Source organism: Oryx dammah, unplaced genomic scaffold (assembly GCF_014754425.2).
Source record: "Oryx dammah isolate SB20612 unplaced genomic scaffold, SCBI_Odam_1.1 HiC_scaffold_28, whole genome shotgun sequence".
Classification (NCBI taxonomy): domain Eukaryota; kingdom Metazoa; phylum Chordata; class Mammalia; order Artiodactyla; family Bovidae; genus Oryx; species Oryx dammah.
Window position 1 is genome coordinate 47,396,228 of NW_024070212.1, and position 16,763 is coordinate 47,412,990.

Sequence of the window (16,763 nt, forward strand, 5' to 3'; positions counted from 1 at the left end):
TTTCAGTTAAAGGATAGGAGAAAATTAAATTTTGCAAAGTTGTATGTCTTTTAAAGTGAGTTTAATGCTATGCCTCAACAGGCTATATGAAAATGTGTATACAGTGTGCACTAAAATGAAGGGCTAATTTCCCTGGCGGGGAGGAAAATGGGAGAGGAGAGAAAACAGACTCTATTCTCCTAAAAACTCTCCAGTCTGTGTCGGAGGCAACTACAGAGTAACAGTAATGATAGATGGCAATACTTTGACAAGACCCCGTACAGAGCCACCCAGCGGAATGAGAGTTAACCTTCTCCTGCCTTATAACTTTCCTTATAACTTCCTCAGAAGAGGAAGCCAGAAGAATCAGAAAGCTTGACTGATTACAGTAAATTTTTTCATTTAATGGTTTCTTTAATTTGAGCGGAACTAACTCAATCCCACAAATGTCTTCTTCAACGTGAGAACAATCCTTTCGGGAACCACAAGGCGGCACATGTCACGCCGGAATTCTCCCAGAGGCAAACTGCCAGATTTAGGACAGTCCTTCCTCGGTCACTAACACAAATTGGTCTGCGTTGTGCCTGGACTGACTGACCTTCGGACCGGTCGCAACACTTGCATTGGCACCACCTCATAGAAAACACCTAGGCTAAGGGGCCCGGGAGGTAAGCAGGCCAGGTATCATTGCCTTGGGTGCGAACGACGAAATTGCAGATGCTGGCAGAAGGCTCTGCTCCTTGTCATGCTGTTACTTGGCTGCAGATTCTAAGCTCGCCCGACGTGGGCATAGCGCCCCAGAAATGCTCTCTGGGGCCAGAGAGGAGCCCGCGGCCAGTACTTTCTATTAACCTTGGTAGGTGCTGCGCTCCCGCCGGCCTGGACACTGCATCGCCAAATGGAAGGGAGGGAATCCCTCTCTTCCTCCCCAAACTCCGTCCATCCGCCCTCTATTCCTTCCCCACAGACCTGCCGCCCACTCAGACGGGACATCTGGATAGGTGATCCCGGGGCCAGGAAGCTGGGGCGTCACGGGATCTGAGCGGCTGGGGACCCTGGTTGCCCTCAGCACCTGGACCGGCCAGCAGCCGAAGGACACTCGCGCTCGGCGGCGGGTTGAATCACGGGTGAATCAGTCCTTGCAGGGTCCCGGAGTTTCCTACTGGGAGGAGGCGGGGCGGGGTGTGGACTCGCCGGGGGCCGCCCACCGAGGCGACGAAGGCGGGCCGGGGGCGGGGAGTCGGGAGGAGAGGCGGGGGCGGACTCCGCACGGGCGGAGGCGCAAACGTGCGCCCAGCTCTTTAAAGCGCGGCGGGGACGGGCTCCCGCAAACTCCGGGCTCTCCGCGTCCCTCCCGGTTCATCCTGCAGCCCCAGGTGCCTCCAGCCCAGCCTCCGCAGCATCCTCACTTCTCCAGCCTCCGGGGCTCAGCAGAATCTTTGAGACCTCGCCGTCAGCGCGGGGACATGGCGACCCTTAACGGGCTCCGGGTGCCCTGCCCCCAGGCCGCCGTCGCTCGGGCTCTTCTGTTCGGCTTAGTCCTCATCCAGGTGGCCGGAGTCGCCGGTGAGTGGCACCCGCCTCGAAGAGCCCTGGGGTGAGCCACCGGGAGGAGGGAGGACGGGTCTGGCTGACCGCGGGCTCTCCCTGCAGCGCCGAGGTGCGGCTCGCCCGGGACCCGCCGCCCCTTGTGCTCGAGATGCTTGCCCTGGGCATCCACTGTTGCCTAAGTGCCTTTGGGGCTCTCGCTTTAGTTTCCCAGGAGCCGACACCTTGAAAATGATGGGGCAAGGCTCCGCACCTGCAGGGGTCGACAGGCAATGTTTGAATGTTATCCTTCATTGTATGTGGACTTTCCTTAATGAGGAACGGCTCTCGGTCTTCTCTTGATCGTCAGTGTTTTAGACTGGGTTAGTCAGTCCTTCCAAAATGTCGCTTGGACTGGAGCAGGCCCTGTAAGCCTGTTCTGTGTGAGACACAGGCAGAGACTGACCTTCTGAGAACTGGCAAAGAAGACCTTAACAATAAGGCATCCTAACCGAATACAGCCGACAGTGTACAGGCTTATTGTCTGCCGGGGTGTCTGTGGAAGTTTCTGAAATAGTGACTGAAATTATTCATGGGGTTAGATAAAAGTGAAAAAAGTAAATTTGTTTTTTATTGGATGCAGTCCTAACTCTTCCGACATATGTGGGCTTTGCCCTTTAACATCCTAGCCGGCTTTCCTTGCTAAGTTAAACCTGGAATCCTGCCCTTCCCCCTTCTCCAGTTGGTCCGTGGATACCCTGGGCCACTGAAGGCTCCTGAGCTGTGCTTCCAGGTCGTTACCACAGGGCTTTCCCCGTGAATAATTTCAAACAAGGACTTCAAGATCATTGTGTGTTTCCTTAGATCACCAGGTTGTCTTGCCATGAGGAAACTGGGTTTAGGAAAATATTGCCGATTTTTTTCTTATGATAATTCAGTTAAAGCTTTTGTGGTTAGGAAAATATTAATGTGAGGTTTATGATGGTACAGAGTGGGAATGTTTTATACGATCAACATAAAATTGTGTGCTGAGAAGTTCATGTAAATAAACTGTTTCTCTGTTGTTTAAAGGCACTACAGATGTAGTGATAGCATATAATATAACTTGGAAGTCAACTAATTTCAAGACCATTTTGGAGTGGGAACCCAAACCCATCAATTATGTCTACACTGTTCAGATAAGGTAAGCTAGGTACTAAAAAAAGAAAACTAAGATTTTTGTTGTTTCCACTTTCCTGTGCTGAATACAGATGTCTTTAAAGCTGATTGATGGATGAAATTATTTAACAGATAACAAAGAATAAGAGGGCATCCATGGTAATTTGCTGGCGGGAGTCATACTCATCAAGTCTGTAACACTGACAGACCTTAAAACGATAGAATGTTTTGTTTTCGGAGATGATTGGGGAAATTTGTGAGTATAAGCTGTGGAGACGTGAACTTTCTTGAGCAAGCCGTGGAGGCACTGATGGATGTGGTCGTGGATCACTGATAACTCATTTCTCTAAGTACACAGAGCCTTTTCCGTGCTGTCTAGACTGCCAGCTGGATCTAACATGTTAGAGGTAGGGAGGAGTTTGGACGTATGTGTTGCCCTTAAGCAGTGTTTGATTCATTAATCTTTGGATTCATGATTCAAAATTCCGTTGCATACATGATCTTGGAGGAGGTCAGATCCGTGATTCACTGAGCAGGGAAGGAATACACCATCAAGTTTTTGGTTTTAGCAAGTTTTTGGTTTCTGAAATGTTCTAGGATGCTTGGTAGAGATCTTATTAAGTAGAGAACAGCAGCTATGGAAACTAAGACTCCTTATAGAAGGTACAGACATGTCGCTGACTAAAATTAAAGGTTTTTTTGCTGTTTTGTTTAACTTGTACCAAGTCTTTTATAGCATTTGAAATGCAGCTCTTAAGTATGGAGTGGGTCTTTTAGGCGGATGTTCTTTTTTTTTTTTTTCCAACATCAACTTCATGACAACTATTGCCAAGTCAACAGGGAAGAAAATTTGTGTGTGCATGCATACATGCTTGTATATATACAAAGAAAGATTTAGAGGAATTTAAAAGTCGAGGTAATAATTACAATTATGGCCAAACTTGTCAAATCAGATTCCACTTGATGAAAGTTACTAATTCTACAAATGCAGGCAGGGCTGAAGTTTACCTTAGTAGACACTTTGTTTCTGAATAGTGAAAAGAAGATTTTAGGGGCGCTTACCTCCTAAATACATTGAATCTTAAGTTTGGTGAACATGAGAAAACATATTTCTGATTTGCCAGATTTTTAAACATTTAGACTTTGTCAATTCTGAATTGTCAGACTGCAAGGCTACTGTTATGTTAGCGTGTCAAGTCTTAAGTTCTCAACTGCAAGGCTGCTGTTATTTAAGCAGACATGGCCCACGTGTGCAAACAACCTAGCGCAGAGCTGCAGCTTGGGGGCGCCCGCGGGCCCTGGGTTGGGTCCAGCCCAGCGGGCCATCTATCCTCGTGTGCTAAAGGAACTGTGAGAGGTCCCAAGCCCCTGCCGGAGACCCGCACTCTTCCGTTACCAGCCCACGGGTAAATGGGATTCCTAGGTACAGGGACCATAGTAGTCATTTTATAGACAAGGAAACCCGCCCTGGAAAGGTAAGGGATTTACCTTGGTGTGCTCACAACAGGGTCAGGAAGCAAGGCCTATGGAGCAGCGCGCACCCCCACCTTCTCGGTGGGTCTGCGTGAGTCTTATGTGAGACTCCAGAGCCGGGAGGAGGAAAGAGAGCCGTTCCCCCTGGTCCCCTCAGTGCACCTTTCTCCCTCCCGGTCGTCTTCCCTAGAGAAAGCATCTTGACCCGCTCCTCCAGAGCCAAGCGCCCCACCACCAGCCTGTCCCCACACACAGGGCGCCACAGCTGTGCCTGGAGCTCCAACTGCATTTTTCCCTTTTTGAAGCAGTTTTCAGTCGCAAAGTGTTACTGGCTTAAGCCTTGCCACCCAACCATCCCCTGAAATACTGGTTCCATAAATTCTAAATTGGAACTTCCAGAGCTTGTAGAAAATAACCTGCCCCTTAGTTGGTGGGTCTGAATTCTGTTGGGATTTTTTAGAAGTTCAGGCGGGACTTTTATTATTTCCAAATCAGGAGATTTTGCAATACCCAGAGGAAAGTCGGAGGCGTTTATAGTGTTAATGCTGATAATAGCAGGCAAGAGGAACTGACTGCAAAATTGCCCCTTCCCAACCAGTTCGCAGTACTTAAAAGCTCTATAACTTTTGGTGATTATTACCTGTGCTAAATTTTCCAGAGGTCTGTGGTTCCTCCTATGACCTGAAGGAATCACAAATGCTATCTCTCAGATGGAATGTAGCCACAGCACCCAGAAGTGTTTCTCCTGTTATCTGAACAACTTGTTTGCCATAGCCGTGGAGAAGAATCATCAGGTTCTTGTTCCCTTTTAAAAATAGAAATGATGCCGTTTTTAAAAATGCATTCTGGTCATTCTGGAATTAAGGCTGCATCTCTACTTTTATCACAGAAAATTAGAGAAATTCAAAAGTATGTAAACATATTTCTGTCTTAATCTTAGTTTGTGAATTTACGGACCAAGAGTATGTTTATCCACACCCTCTTAGCCTGGTTATTTAGTTCAGACTTTTAAAAGATTCTTATTGATGATTCCTATGCCTGGATTTAGACAGTTAAATCCATATGGCAGCTTGTTTCCTCCCCAGTTCAGCCTCTAAATGTAAACCATCTAATGCTCCACAAATCCTGGCCATGTGCAAGCCCTCAAGCCCCACTGTTTGATGGAGGAGCACAAGGGCTGGAAGTACCAGGCTCACTTAAGTGCTTTAATGAGGTGTCCGTGCTGGGGCCAGGGAAGGGAGAGATCAGTTCTGAGCAAGGAGATCTGGAGTTTCCTGTAGAAGGTGGGCCTGGAGTGTGGCCTGGAATGATGGGCAGGACACTCGGGGGGTTGATGATGGGGAACAACAGAGCAGCTGTCAACTCGCGTGGGACACTTGTCAGTGCATCGAGTGGCACTCATATTTTTCTAGGAATGGTTTCAGTTCTGTAGAATAGTTTCACGTTTTTCATAGAAGTTCTTTATATCATTTCAGGGTAACTTCATTTTTAGTGCTTCTTTAAACCATTTTCTCTTCGATGATATCTTACAAAAGAAAATTCTGTCTTAAGAGACAGGCTCAGATCTGTCTCTTAGTCTCAGACTTTGACAGACACTACCTGTATTGTTACTCTATAATTTTTGATGGCTCATCCTGTGAAAGTGAGGGAGGCAAGTATTGATCGTATAATGAGAAGAACAGACCCAGCTCTCATCTCATAAGCTGTAAGACCTTATACAAGTTACCTAGCAGCTCTGAGCTTCAGTATCCTCATATGTGAGAAAGAGCCAGTACTTTCTTGAAAGGATTAATACCAAACGAAGTAACATGTTTAAGGGTCCAGTAGAGCACCTGGCTTATGGTAGTTTTAATAACTGTTAGGTAACCACACCAATAATGGTCAAAATAGAATGTAACAGAATAGAATGTATTATTATATAGACTCTGTGACTGCATTGACTATATTCTACATAGAATACAGAATGTGATAAACAGAATATAATCATATAATAAGGAGACTAATAAATAACTGAGTCTTGATGGAAAATTGTCCCTTCTCCCACATAGTCATGACAGATCATCCACATTTTAAGAAAGGTCTTTAACGAAATGATTCAGAGCACAGACCCAGCAGCCAAACTCCTGTCTGGCTCAAAAACCCAGCTGTGTGACTTTGCGCTGGTCACCCAACCTCCCTTTGCCTCAGTGGCCTTAGCTGTAAGAACAAAGATAATTACAGAGCGCCCCCTCCCCTGCACCAAAGGTTGCTAAGAGGACCTGAAATGCTCAGTGTAGCAAAGACCTCCTCAGGATTGCTGTGGAAGTCCGTGTAGGAACACAGCAGCCCAGCCAGAAAACAGTTACCTTGTTGGATGCAAATCATAATGTTCCATTTCTCTTCCTTCCTTTCCTCAGCACTAGATTAGGAAACTGGAAAAACAAATGCTTTCAAACAAGAAACACAGAGTGCGACGTCACTGATGAGATTGTGAAAAATGTGAACGAGACATATTTGGCGAGGGTCCTTTCCTACCCGGAGGACCCCAGCCTTTCCGCTGTGGAGCCGCCGTTTGCCAACTCCCCAGAGTTCACACCCTACCTAGAGAGTAAGTAGCTCAATTTGTAGTAACCTTTCATTCTTATTTTCATAAATTTCTAAATATTCTGTGAGCTTGTGACCCTTAGGAATGATTACATTAAAAAATGTTTATCCATAAACACATCTTCTCAGAAAGTAGTAAGCGCCACAGCCCTCTTTGCTCATTCTGGATGTGGTAGGAGGCTCATGGGATGTGAACTTTGGAGTTGATAAAAATGTCATCAAATAGCTTTCTCCACCAGTCTGTCTCCAGACCCTACCAGTAACTGGCTGGATAGGGGGCAGAGAGTAGGAAATTCACAAAAGGCTGGCAGTTCCAATATTTCCCCATATAGATTGGTGACCAAAAAGTTCCACAAGATCTTACGGAAAAGCCCGAATGAAATTTTTGACTGACCCAATATTTAGGAGCTTTTATGTATCTTCTGCATTTTGTACCCCATCATCAGACCAGAAGTCCCAATTAGGGTTTTTCACAGAAGGCTACAAATCCACTGGGAAAGGTCGGTTTCCCTCCCATCCCATCGTTGGGCTTGCTGACCTTTTTCCTCGCTTGACCAGGATTTGAGTCCTGTGATGTGCTGGCGCTTGCCAGGCCAGCTCCCATCCTGCTTCCTTCATGCTGCTCTTGAAAACACAGAATGCTTTTCTCCCCAGCCTTTGCTAAGGGAGTACAAAGGAGTGCTGCCAAGTAGGAGATGCAGATTTTTGATCATGGCTATGGTTCTGAACTAAGTGTTTTAAATAAACACACATGTAGCGCACTGAAAGAGTGAAATTGGTGGCTCTGGTAGAAGATTTAGAATGAAAGTGTTGTGTTATTGGTGTTTTTATGTTTACCCCGCTGATACCCCATGGGGAGTTTCTCCAGGCAGGGGTGGAGGGAATGGGGCAGAGGAACAGGCCGCCCCTTTCCCCTTAGTATCTACTCTGAGGGTGGAAACAGGGGGCAGCCTCACCCCAGGTGAATCGGACGACCTGCCCTGAGCCTCTGTCTGCCAGAGCCTGTCTTCAAACTCCTTAGTGCTTTTAGCTGTGTGCCTCTCCCGGTTCTAAGCTTAGACCCCACCCATGACCACCTACAATAACTACAGGTTCATTGATATTTAGTCTCCCTCCATGGGCAGCATCCTCACGATTTCTTTTTATAGTTCTTGAGGATTTTTTAAAATAATCTTTATTTATTTTTATTTTTGGCTGTGCTGGGTCCTCCTTGCTGCATGGGCTCCTCTCTAGCTGCGGTGATCAGGCTTCTCATTTCAATGGCTTCTCTTGTGGAGCACCGGCTCTAGGGTGCATGCCCTCAGTAACTGGTTTCTGGGCTCTAGAGCACAGGCTCAGTAGTTGTGGCACGAGGGCTTAGTTGCTCTGAGGCATGTGGGATCTAACCAGATCAGGGATCGAGTCCCTGTCCCCTGCATTGGCCGGTAGATTCTTTAACACTGAGCCAACAGGGAAGCCCCGTTCTTGAGCTTTTAGTAAGCTACTTCAGATCCTTTTTTGGTGCAAGAGAGAAAATAGTTTATATTTCTGTGTGCTCATACACATACATCCTTGCCTATAATTCCTATTGAATTATGAGGATTTGTTTCACTATTATTCAACCAAAGCACATGAGATAATTGAGCCATCAAAGAGACCTGGTGGTTAAAAGTGATTTTTTGAGATAGCAAGGACATTTCATGGGCTTTCCCACAGCCTCTATTGTAGCTAAAATATGGAATCTTTTGCAGCTGTTTGGTTAACCACATGTAGCTGTTGAGCACTTGAAATGTCAGCTAATGCCACATGTGTAAAATATACACTGGATTTTGAGAAAGATCTCAAAGTTTTTCTATTGATTGAATGTTAAAGTTATAATATTTTAGCCATATTGGGTTAAATGAAATAGGTTAACTTCACTCGTTCCTTTTTACTTTTTCTAATGTGACCACAAGGAGATAGATTTAAAGTGACATCTGTGGCTCCCAGTACATTTCCGCTAGACAGCACTGCTGTAGAATGTCTCTTGGTTCAGCTCCGGTGCCAGGGAGCTGGTTCTTTGAGGTATTTCGTGAGGGATGACTAGGTGGTTATTAACCATGATACTCAATGGGGTTCTACTTTGTATAGAACTCTTTAGTCCCAACGAAGCTCATTTTCTGTGTTTTAGCAAACCTTGGACTGCCAACAATTCGGAGTTTTGAACAAGTTGGGACAAAACTGAATGTGACCATACAAGACGCACGTACATTAGTCAGAGCGAACAGCACATTTCTAAGCCTCCGGGATGTTTTTGGCAAGGACTTGAATTATACACTTTATTACTGGAAAGCTTCCAGTACAGGAAAGGTGAGCATTCTTTTGTTTTTATGACTTTTTAAAAATTGCAAATCCTTGATTTCACTTCTTCTCCAAGTCAAACATCAAAGCAAGTGGTTGACAGGGCAGTGTTGTGGAGTGGGAAGCAGACTGCTGTCTTGGTTCTGCCTGTGACTTCAGCTGCTTTGGACTGGCCCGCCTCGGGTACCCAGATTCCCAGCCAAGGGGCAAGACCAGTAATCTCTAAGGTTCCCACCAGCTCCCACATTTCTTCTTCTATTGAGGATGCCAGAGACAGAATTTGTTTTTCATTCAACAATTAGTACTTCTTTCCTTTTTTCCTTTCTTGCAGATATCTTCTAATGGGGCTAAATATTGGGTTGACTATATCCAAAGTGGATGTCTTCATCCTTGGGGGAAAAAATCCTTAGCAGTTATCAGGGGGAGCTTGATGAGCCAACTGACTTCCAATCTTTATGTCAGATGTGTCCACATAGGCTGGGCTTCCCTGGTGGCTCAGGCCATAAAGAATCTGCCTGCAGTGCAGGAGACCCAGGTTCTATCCCTGAGCTGGAAAGATCCCCTGGGAAAGGGAATGGCTACCCACTCCAGTATTTTTGACTGGAGAATTCCATGGACTGAGGAGCCTGGCGGGCTACAGTCCATGGGGTCGCAGAGTCAGACACAGCTGAGCGACTAACACTTTCATTTTACTACCACACGGACTTAGTAAAGGCAACAGAATTCACTCTGAGCCTGGATGAATAAATAACTCTTATCTTTTAACAGAAAAAGGCCACGACAAACACTAATGGGTTTTTGATTGATGTGGATAAAGGCAAAAACTATTGTTTCCATGTTCAAGCAGTGATTCTATCACGAAGAGCTAACCAGAAGAGTCCAGAAAGTCCCATCGTGTGCACTAGCCACGAAAAAGGTCTGTCCACAGGTGAGGCTCTGCCCATGAACTGGGAGGCAGGGCTGCCTTCCACGGGACTAGCTATACCCTCAGGACTAGACATACTATCTTCAGGGGAAAACTGCCTGGGTTTCTTGTGGTTGGGGCAGGGGGAGGGTACTCATGATTTTAGACATTTAGTTTCTGTGTCATTCCCTTGTATTAACAGGTGTTTTTTAGGTTTTTTTTTTCTAGCACCTAGCATGCACTAAGCTCTCTGCTGAGCGAGCCCTGGGCCCATGGTAGATGTTTAGGATTCAGTATCAAATCACAGATTTCTCTGGGCAATTTTTTCATACTTCTGGTTTGTGGGGAGCTTCACCAGCTCACCTGGGGAACTGGGTATAGCAACACCCCATAGATGTTTGTGAGCACCTATCATGGGCTGCTGTTAGCCCAGGGTCATAACCCATGAAGTAAAGGGATTGGGGCTAGCAGATACATGTGTACATGTGTGTGCCTCACTGGCACACATGTGTGCACACATGTGCCACACCACAGCACAGACACCAGGTGAGGAGTGGATCTTATCTGGAGGTGCCATGGAGGCTCAGACATGTACATGAGGCTGAGAGCCCAGGAATCTGCCTCCAGGCTTGATTGGGATTGTGCTCTGAGTAAGGGAACAGAAGAGTGAGAGGATAGTAATAATGACCTAGTGCCTTGCTGAGAGGTAGTTTAAATATTTTAAAGTCACTTTAAAAAAGGGGCTCTCTTCCTCCCAGGTCCTGCCCCGTTTGGGCCATCACACCCCCAGCCCTCACATCCATCTTCCTAAAGCCAGCTTGAGTTCCCTGCCTTGCTGTCTTCGCGCACACCTAGATCACTGCTTCCCCTGCCTCTCCTCTCTCTGCTGAAATGTGTCCTCTGAGAATCGTTTCATGTGCCGCCTCTACCAGGAAGCCTTCTTACTGCCCCAACCAGTTATGTCTTCTTTATGTGAATCTGGGGAGCACTCTGTATCTCTCTCTGCACCGATAGTTCATCCACTATAATCATTGCTACCCAACTCGGCATCATCTTTAGCCACTTGTTTCTAACAGCTATTCTTGCTTCCATCTACATGTATCTTTCTAGACTGTGAGCATTATCCAGTTTGTTAAATGCTTTTTCATTGTTGTCAATTGCCTGCAAACATCTAGGGTTTGAGAGATTCTTTCCTAACAGAAATGTGTGGTGGAGAAAAGAGATTTCAAGTTACACAAAAGCTGGATGGTATAATTTGGGGTTCTGCCCTGGGTTCTGCCCACTGAAAAATGAGATTCAGGCTCTCTCTCTGAGTTGACTTGGTACCTTTTATTTTTCAGAACTGTTCTTCATCATTGGAGCAGTGATGCTTGTGATCATCATCTTCATCGTCGTCCTGTCTGTGTCTCTGCACAAGTGCAGGAAGGTGAGAGCAGGGCAAAGTGGGAAGGAGAACATGCCCCTCAACGCTGCGTAAAAGATCCTGCTCTTGGATCTTTCTGCCAACTCTGCAGAGCTCGTGCTGCACTGTGACCAAGAGCTCTTAAGGCGCTAGAACACATGGAAACACAAGTGAGTGTTTTGGAGCGTACAGACCCTGGGGCTCAAAGAAAGTTCTTATCTGACCTCTTCTTGTGATTAGCATCTTGGTTTCAACATCAGCATTAAGACACTTTGGAATGTAATGAGCGGTACAACCAACTCCCAAGTTTTTTAAATTGCTGTTTTAACACTAAGGCACCTTTTGCACATATCATGCTTTCATACTGTATATTTTCTACATTCAAGTTGAAGCCAGATTATTTAAGGAAAAACAAATGAACAAATGCCTTAAAAATTCCTGCATGGACTTTTGGAGAACTTTCGAGAGGCTGACATCAAACCATGTGGGCAAGTAACGTGGAAATTGGGTGGACTTTATAACGTATGTCTGTCTGTTTGTAATATGGTGTTTAAGGTCTTTTTTTTTTTTTTTTTTTGAGAGCTTTCGGAGGTTTGAACAATTAGCAAACGTTTATATGAATGTGTTAAAAGCAGAAGACTTGTATTTGGGGCACATTCTTAATATGCATTACAGTCTAGCACTTTAACTGACAAACGCTGTTGATGAAGCACTGGACAGCTGACTGTTTTTATAAGACTGCTCTACCAACAAATCATACAGAGTTTAAGATTTAAGGTACTTCAAACTTTACGGTCCACATTGTATGTATTTATATAATTTGAAAAAAGGTTTTATATATGGGGATTTTCTATTTATAGAGGTAATATTTTTCTGTGTGTATATTTTGAGATAATTTATTTAATATACTTTTATATAAATAAAGGTGACTGGGAAATATGCCTATTACATGTTCCAGTTATTATTTATGGTTTGGCCTTTGTATTGGTTGATTCTACTGCAGTAGTAAGTGACCCTGAAATTTTTAGTGGCTTATGACAATGGTATCTTTATGTTACACTTATGGTTTGGTGGCTGTGGACTGACTGCAGCTCTTCTTAATGTCTTCTCGTTCATTCTAGGACCCAAATCAAAGGTGAAACCCCTTTTAGGATCAGGACAGTGAAATGAATGTGGCTTAGTCGTGTCTGACTCTTTGCGACCCCATGGGCTATGCAGTCCATGGAATTCTCCAGGCCAGAATACTGGCGTGGGTGGCCGTTTCCTTCTCACAGAGGGCAAAGGAGAAACAGGGAGAACAGGCAGCCATGTCTTCAGGCTTTAAGCTGCCTCCTAGGGCTTCCCAGGTGGTGCTAGTGGTAAAGAACCCACCTACCAATGCAGGAGACCTAAGCTGCCTCCTAAAACTTCTGCTCCAGAGTGGCAATACATCACTTCTGCTTACGTACCATTGGCCCAGGCAGGAAATATGACAAAGCCTGACATTACCCTGTGGGAGGCACCACAGGTCACACGGTAATGGGCAGGGATGTATTGTTTCCAGGGAAGGGAGGAAATTGCCTGCCATCTACCACCGACTTAGCGGGAGAGAGTTCTTCCCATGGGCATTAGTTTGAGTTGCACATGAAGGTTGGAGAGGAGAACAGAAGAAAAATTTTTTGGATTGTTCAAAGAAAATTGGATAAAAGGACAATGTAAGATAGGAAGAGAGGGAAGTGGAGTGGAGTTTCTAGAATTAATTAAAAGCAAACTAGATTGAGGGGCATCCCAGGTGGCGCAGTCTAAAGAACTCCCCTGCCAGTGCAGCAGACACAGGAGACATGGTTTCGATCCTGAGCTGGGAAGATCCCCTGAAGTAGAAAATGGCAACCCACTCCATTATTCTCGCCTGGAAGATTCCATGGACACAGGAGCCTGGTAGGCTACAGTCCATGGGGTCACAAAGAGTCAGACATGACTGAGCGCGTGCACACACACACAGTTGAGAGCCCTTTGTGACGTCAAGGGCTGCTCCTTGACAGTGGCCTTGCCAATGGGCCACTGACTTCACTACCTCTGTCTGGAAGGTAGAAAGTGTGTCCTCCATTCGAATGCAAATAAAATCTAACAGATTGAAAGAGGATTCTAAGTAGAGATGAAAATGAGACTCCTGGCACACCGTTGAGCCACAGTCTTGTTTGATTCCTGCACGGCGTGCGGGGTTGGGGGGAAGAGGGAGAGGGAGTGGGGGGAGTGGGGGGAGCGGGGTGCGGGGGACGGGTGGGGGGAGTGCTGCCTAGGTAAGGTCTCAGAGGGCACCCCCACCTGCACATGGTCCCACAGAGGAGACCCTTGGCAAACACCCAGCTCACTGCCCACCTGTTCTCGAGTTTTAAGTGCATTTTGTTCCTTTGCTCTAAAGAACTCTAAGCATTGTCAGTAGAATTCTAAACATGAAATGCTAGATATAACACCATATTCTAAGGAAGCACAGGCCAAACAAACCTTTCATGTCTTCATAAAGATGGCAGCCTGAAAGAAAGGGGGAAAAAAGGTAGATATTTTGGAGGAATTAAGGGAAGCAGACCAGTGGTTGGTTCCTCGGGCTGGTTTGGTTGGGTTGTTTGCCATAGTCAATCTGCGTCAGTGCCAGAGTGGCATTCACATCAGAGAAGGAGGGTGTGCATTTGCAGCAGAGAGAGGTTGGCATGGAGGCATGTCCCGAAAGAAGTGTGTGCTGGCTGTTATCTTGAATTCCTGCTCCCATGGGGCTAACTGGGGCAAAGAGCTTAGCACACGAGGGTAGAACAAGCTCCCAGAGACGGCATCTGGCTGCTTTCTCCCTGCCAGGAATTAGCACCGCGTTATGCAATCCCGTGGCCTCTTAATCTAAGGAATGTGAATGGTCCCACTAAAGAAAGCACTGGTAGACTGAAAGCTGGTCTGGGTAGGAATGAGGTGTCTGGCTGTTCACAGGGAAGGAATTCATTATAGATCCAGACAAGGCTACAGTGCAATGATTGGGACGCTTCAACACTGCAGATTCTAGCCACGACTCGGGTTTCCACACCCGTCCTTATTGCTGAGACTAAAGAGCTACTCCGAACATCATCAACATCGTAGTTAGTGCTGGGGCCGAAGAATAAACTTTTGACTGTTCTCCAGGATTTGCTGCCCTCTAGTGGGCCAAATCATACTTCGTTATTTATTCTGGCCCCTTAAAGCGTCCTGAAAAGCTAGCTGCTAGTAAACTAAACGTTCGTGCTTTGAAAACAGGTTTTTACGATCTTAAATCATTAACCAAGTTTGACTTAAATATAAGAGACTAATATTTGTGAAATCCAAAGATATTTTACCTTAGTTACAGCTGACAGCCAGTAACCTAAGGACTAGTCTCAAATAAACAAAGGAAACAATTCAACCACATGGTAAATAAACTCATTTCCAAATGTAGTTTTCACCTGTTCTAAGACGTGTGTATTTAGCATGTGTGATTTTTCTCCAGTAGTTACCTGAGAAGCATGGTGACTTTCATTCATACCACACGCATTCAATGGACGCTAGTTCTTTCTCACACCCCTGCTTTTCAGCTGCAGACAGAGGTGATTCTGGCTTTGCCATTCAACACATTCCTTCCTTGTGTCTGCAGAAATTGGCACATATGCTAACCTGTTCTAGGAAGGTTGACTCTCGGGGCTCTTTCTGGGAATGTCAGGATGCTGTCTCTCTTGCTGAACATAATGAAGAAATGTGTTAGCCACAATGTTAGCTTAATCCAATGGTCCTCAAAGTGTGGTCCCGTATCGCATGTGATGGAATAAGAGTGAGCATCATTTGAGAACTTATTAGAGAAGTAAATTCATAACCCGGACCTCAGATTTACTGACTTAGAAATCTATATTTTAACAAGAAGTCTTTCAAGTGATCTAATGCTCAGTAAAGTTTCAGAACCATTGGCTTAATCTCTAATTTACTGCCATGAGAGACTAGGAATAGTTCTATTCTCAAACGGGACATTTCTGAGCCAAGAGAGGTCCGAACTCAGACTGCTATGAAGCCTAAATCAAAGGAAGAATACACAGAGCCTAGATAAGATCCTCAGTCTACAGCTGCTGCACTGGAAGGTCTAGCACACGTGGTCTGTTGGGACTTTTCCTGTTGCAAGGTGCCAAAACTCAGGAGAACTTAAGCAAAATTGGGAAGCCTATTTGCTCTTTTTGTCAAGTGAGCTAATTGCTAGAAAGTTCTTCAATACTTTTTAGCTTAAATTCCATGATTGTGTGTTATTAGATACAACACAAATAATTACCAACTGAAAGATAACAGTACCTCTGGCAGAAATGGAAAGACTTTATAACAATCCAGGAGTTTTGTAACAGAAATTGCAATCCACCTTGAACACACAAAATCCAACAAACATTTAGAATGGGGTTCTAAAAAAGCTTTAAGAAAGGTTTTTGACATAATGCAGCTTGAATTTCAAAAATCACTGGAAATCTATGCTCCATCTGCGAAGCAACATGTCTTCTCTAAGTTTATAAGGTCAGAGAACAAGAAACTTTCAGAGGGGCAGGAAGATGCTTTTCCTTTGCATAACAGCGTCTGGGTGGGAAGTACCCTTTAAGACCAAGATTGTGGCGCCATCTTCGGTTGCTGAGAAAGATTGCAACTTGACTAGAATTCATGAACTGGGCTTCCCTGGTGACTAAGCTGGTAAAGTGTCTGCCTGCAATGTGGGAGACGTGGGTTCAATCCCTAGGATGGGAAGATCCCCTGGAGAAGGGAACAGCTACCCACTCCAGTATTCTGGCCTGGAGAATTCCATGGACTGTATAGTCCATGGGGTCGCAAAGAATCAGATACGACTGAGTGACTTTCACACATACATAGTAAATAAAACCCAGAACACCATAAATGATTAAGAATGAAGGAACATGGGGGTTGGAGTGGTCAGAATCACTGGACCAGAGAACCTTCTCCAAGGTGCTACAAGTCTACCTGTGATGGTCTCTTTAGTCCAAAGCTGGAGAGCTCCACTCCAGAATCTGCTTGCAATACAAAGTGTGGCCTTGGGACATCATTTGAGAGGTAGTTAGAAATTTTCAGATCCTACCCCCGTCCTACCAGAATCTGCATTTTCCAGGTACTTTGTATGCACACTGAAGTCTGGGAAGCTCTGCGCTTTCCCCATTTAGCCCACTCTTCTGATTTTACAAAGGCAGGGTAGGGGAAGTAAGGTGGAGAAAGGAGAGAGACACTTCAGCAATGGATAGAAGTGCACAGCCCTGACAAGAAGATGCCATTTAGTAACCTTAAATATCAGCAAGTTATTAATCCATGCCAAAACTAAAAGCAGAGACATGATCATAATCAAATACTATACATTTCACTAGGATAGTATTTTGAGGACCTCTGCTTTAATTCACAAGTTTCTTAACA

The 16,763-nt window shown here is 45.3% G+C and overlaps 1 protein-coding gene across 1 annotated transcript; it reads left to right on the plus strand.

The window, feature by feature from the left end:
* Positions 1–1,227: 1,227 nt before the first annotated feature.
* On the plus strand, positions 1,228–11,948 carry F3 (coagulation factor III, tissue factor). Its single transcript, XM_040232268.1, has 6 exons — positions 1,228–1,545; positions 2,578–2,689; positions 6,534–6,724; positions 8,870–9,048; positions 9,808–9,967; positions 11,284–11,948. Exons 1-6 carry the CDS (start codon positions 1,446–1,448, stop codon positions 11,418–11,420), a joined length of 879 nt encoding a protein of 292 aa, XP_040088202.1. The 5' UTR covers positions 1,228–1,445; the 3' UTR covers positions 11,421–11,948.
* Positions 11,949–16,763: the final 4,815 nt, after the last annotated feature.

What these genes read in the sequence shown, in the direction of transcription:
- F3 (XM_040232268.1), top strand. Translation starts at nt 1,446, where the DNA reads ATGGCGACCCTTAACGGGCTCCGGGTGCCCTGCCCCCAGGCCGCCGTC. An exon ending in CCAGGTGGCCGGAGTCGCCG is followed by an intron (nt 1,546 to 2,577) that starts GTGAGTGGCACC and finishes TGTTGTTTAAAG; the next exon opens with GCACTACAGATGTAGTGATA. An exon ending in AAGCTTCCAGTACAGGAAAG is followed by an intron (nt 9,049 to 9,807) that starts GTGAGCATTCTT and finishes ATCTTTTAACAG; the next exon opens with AAAAAGGCCACGACAAACAC.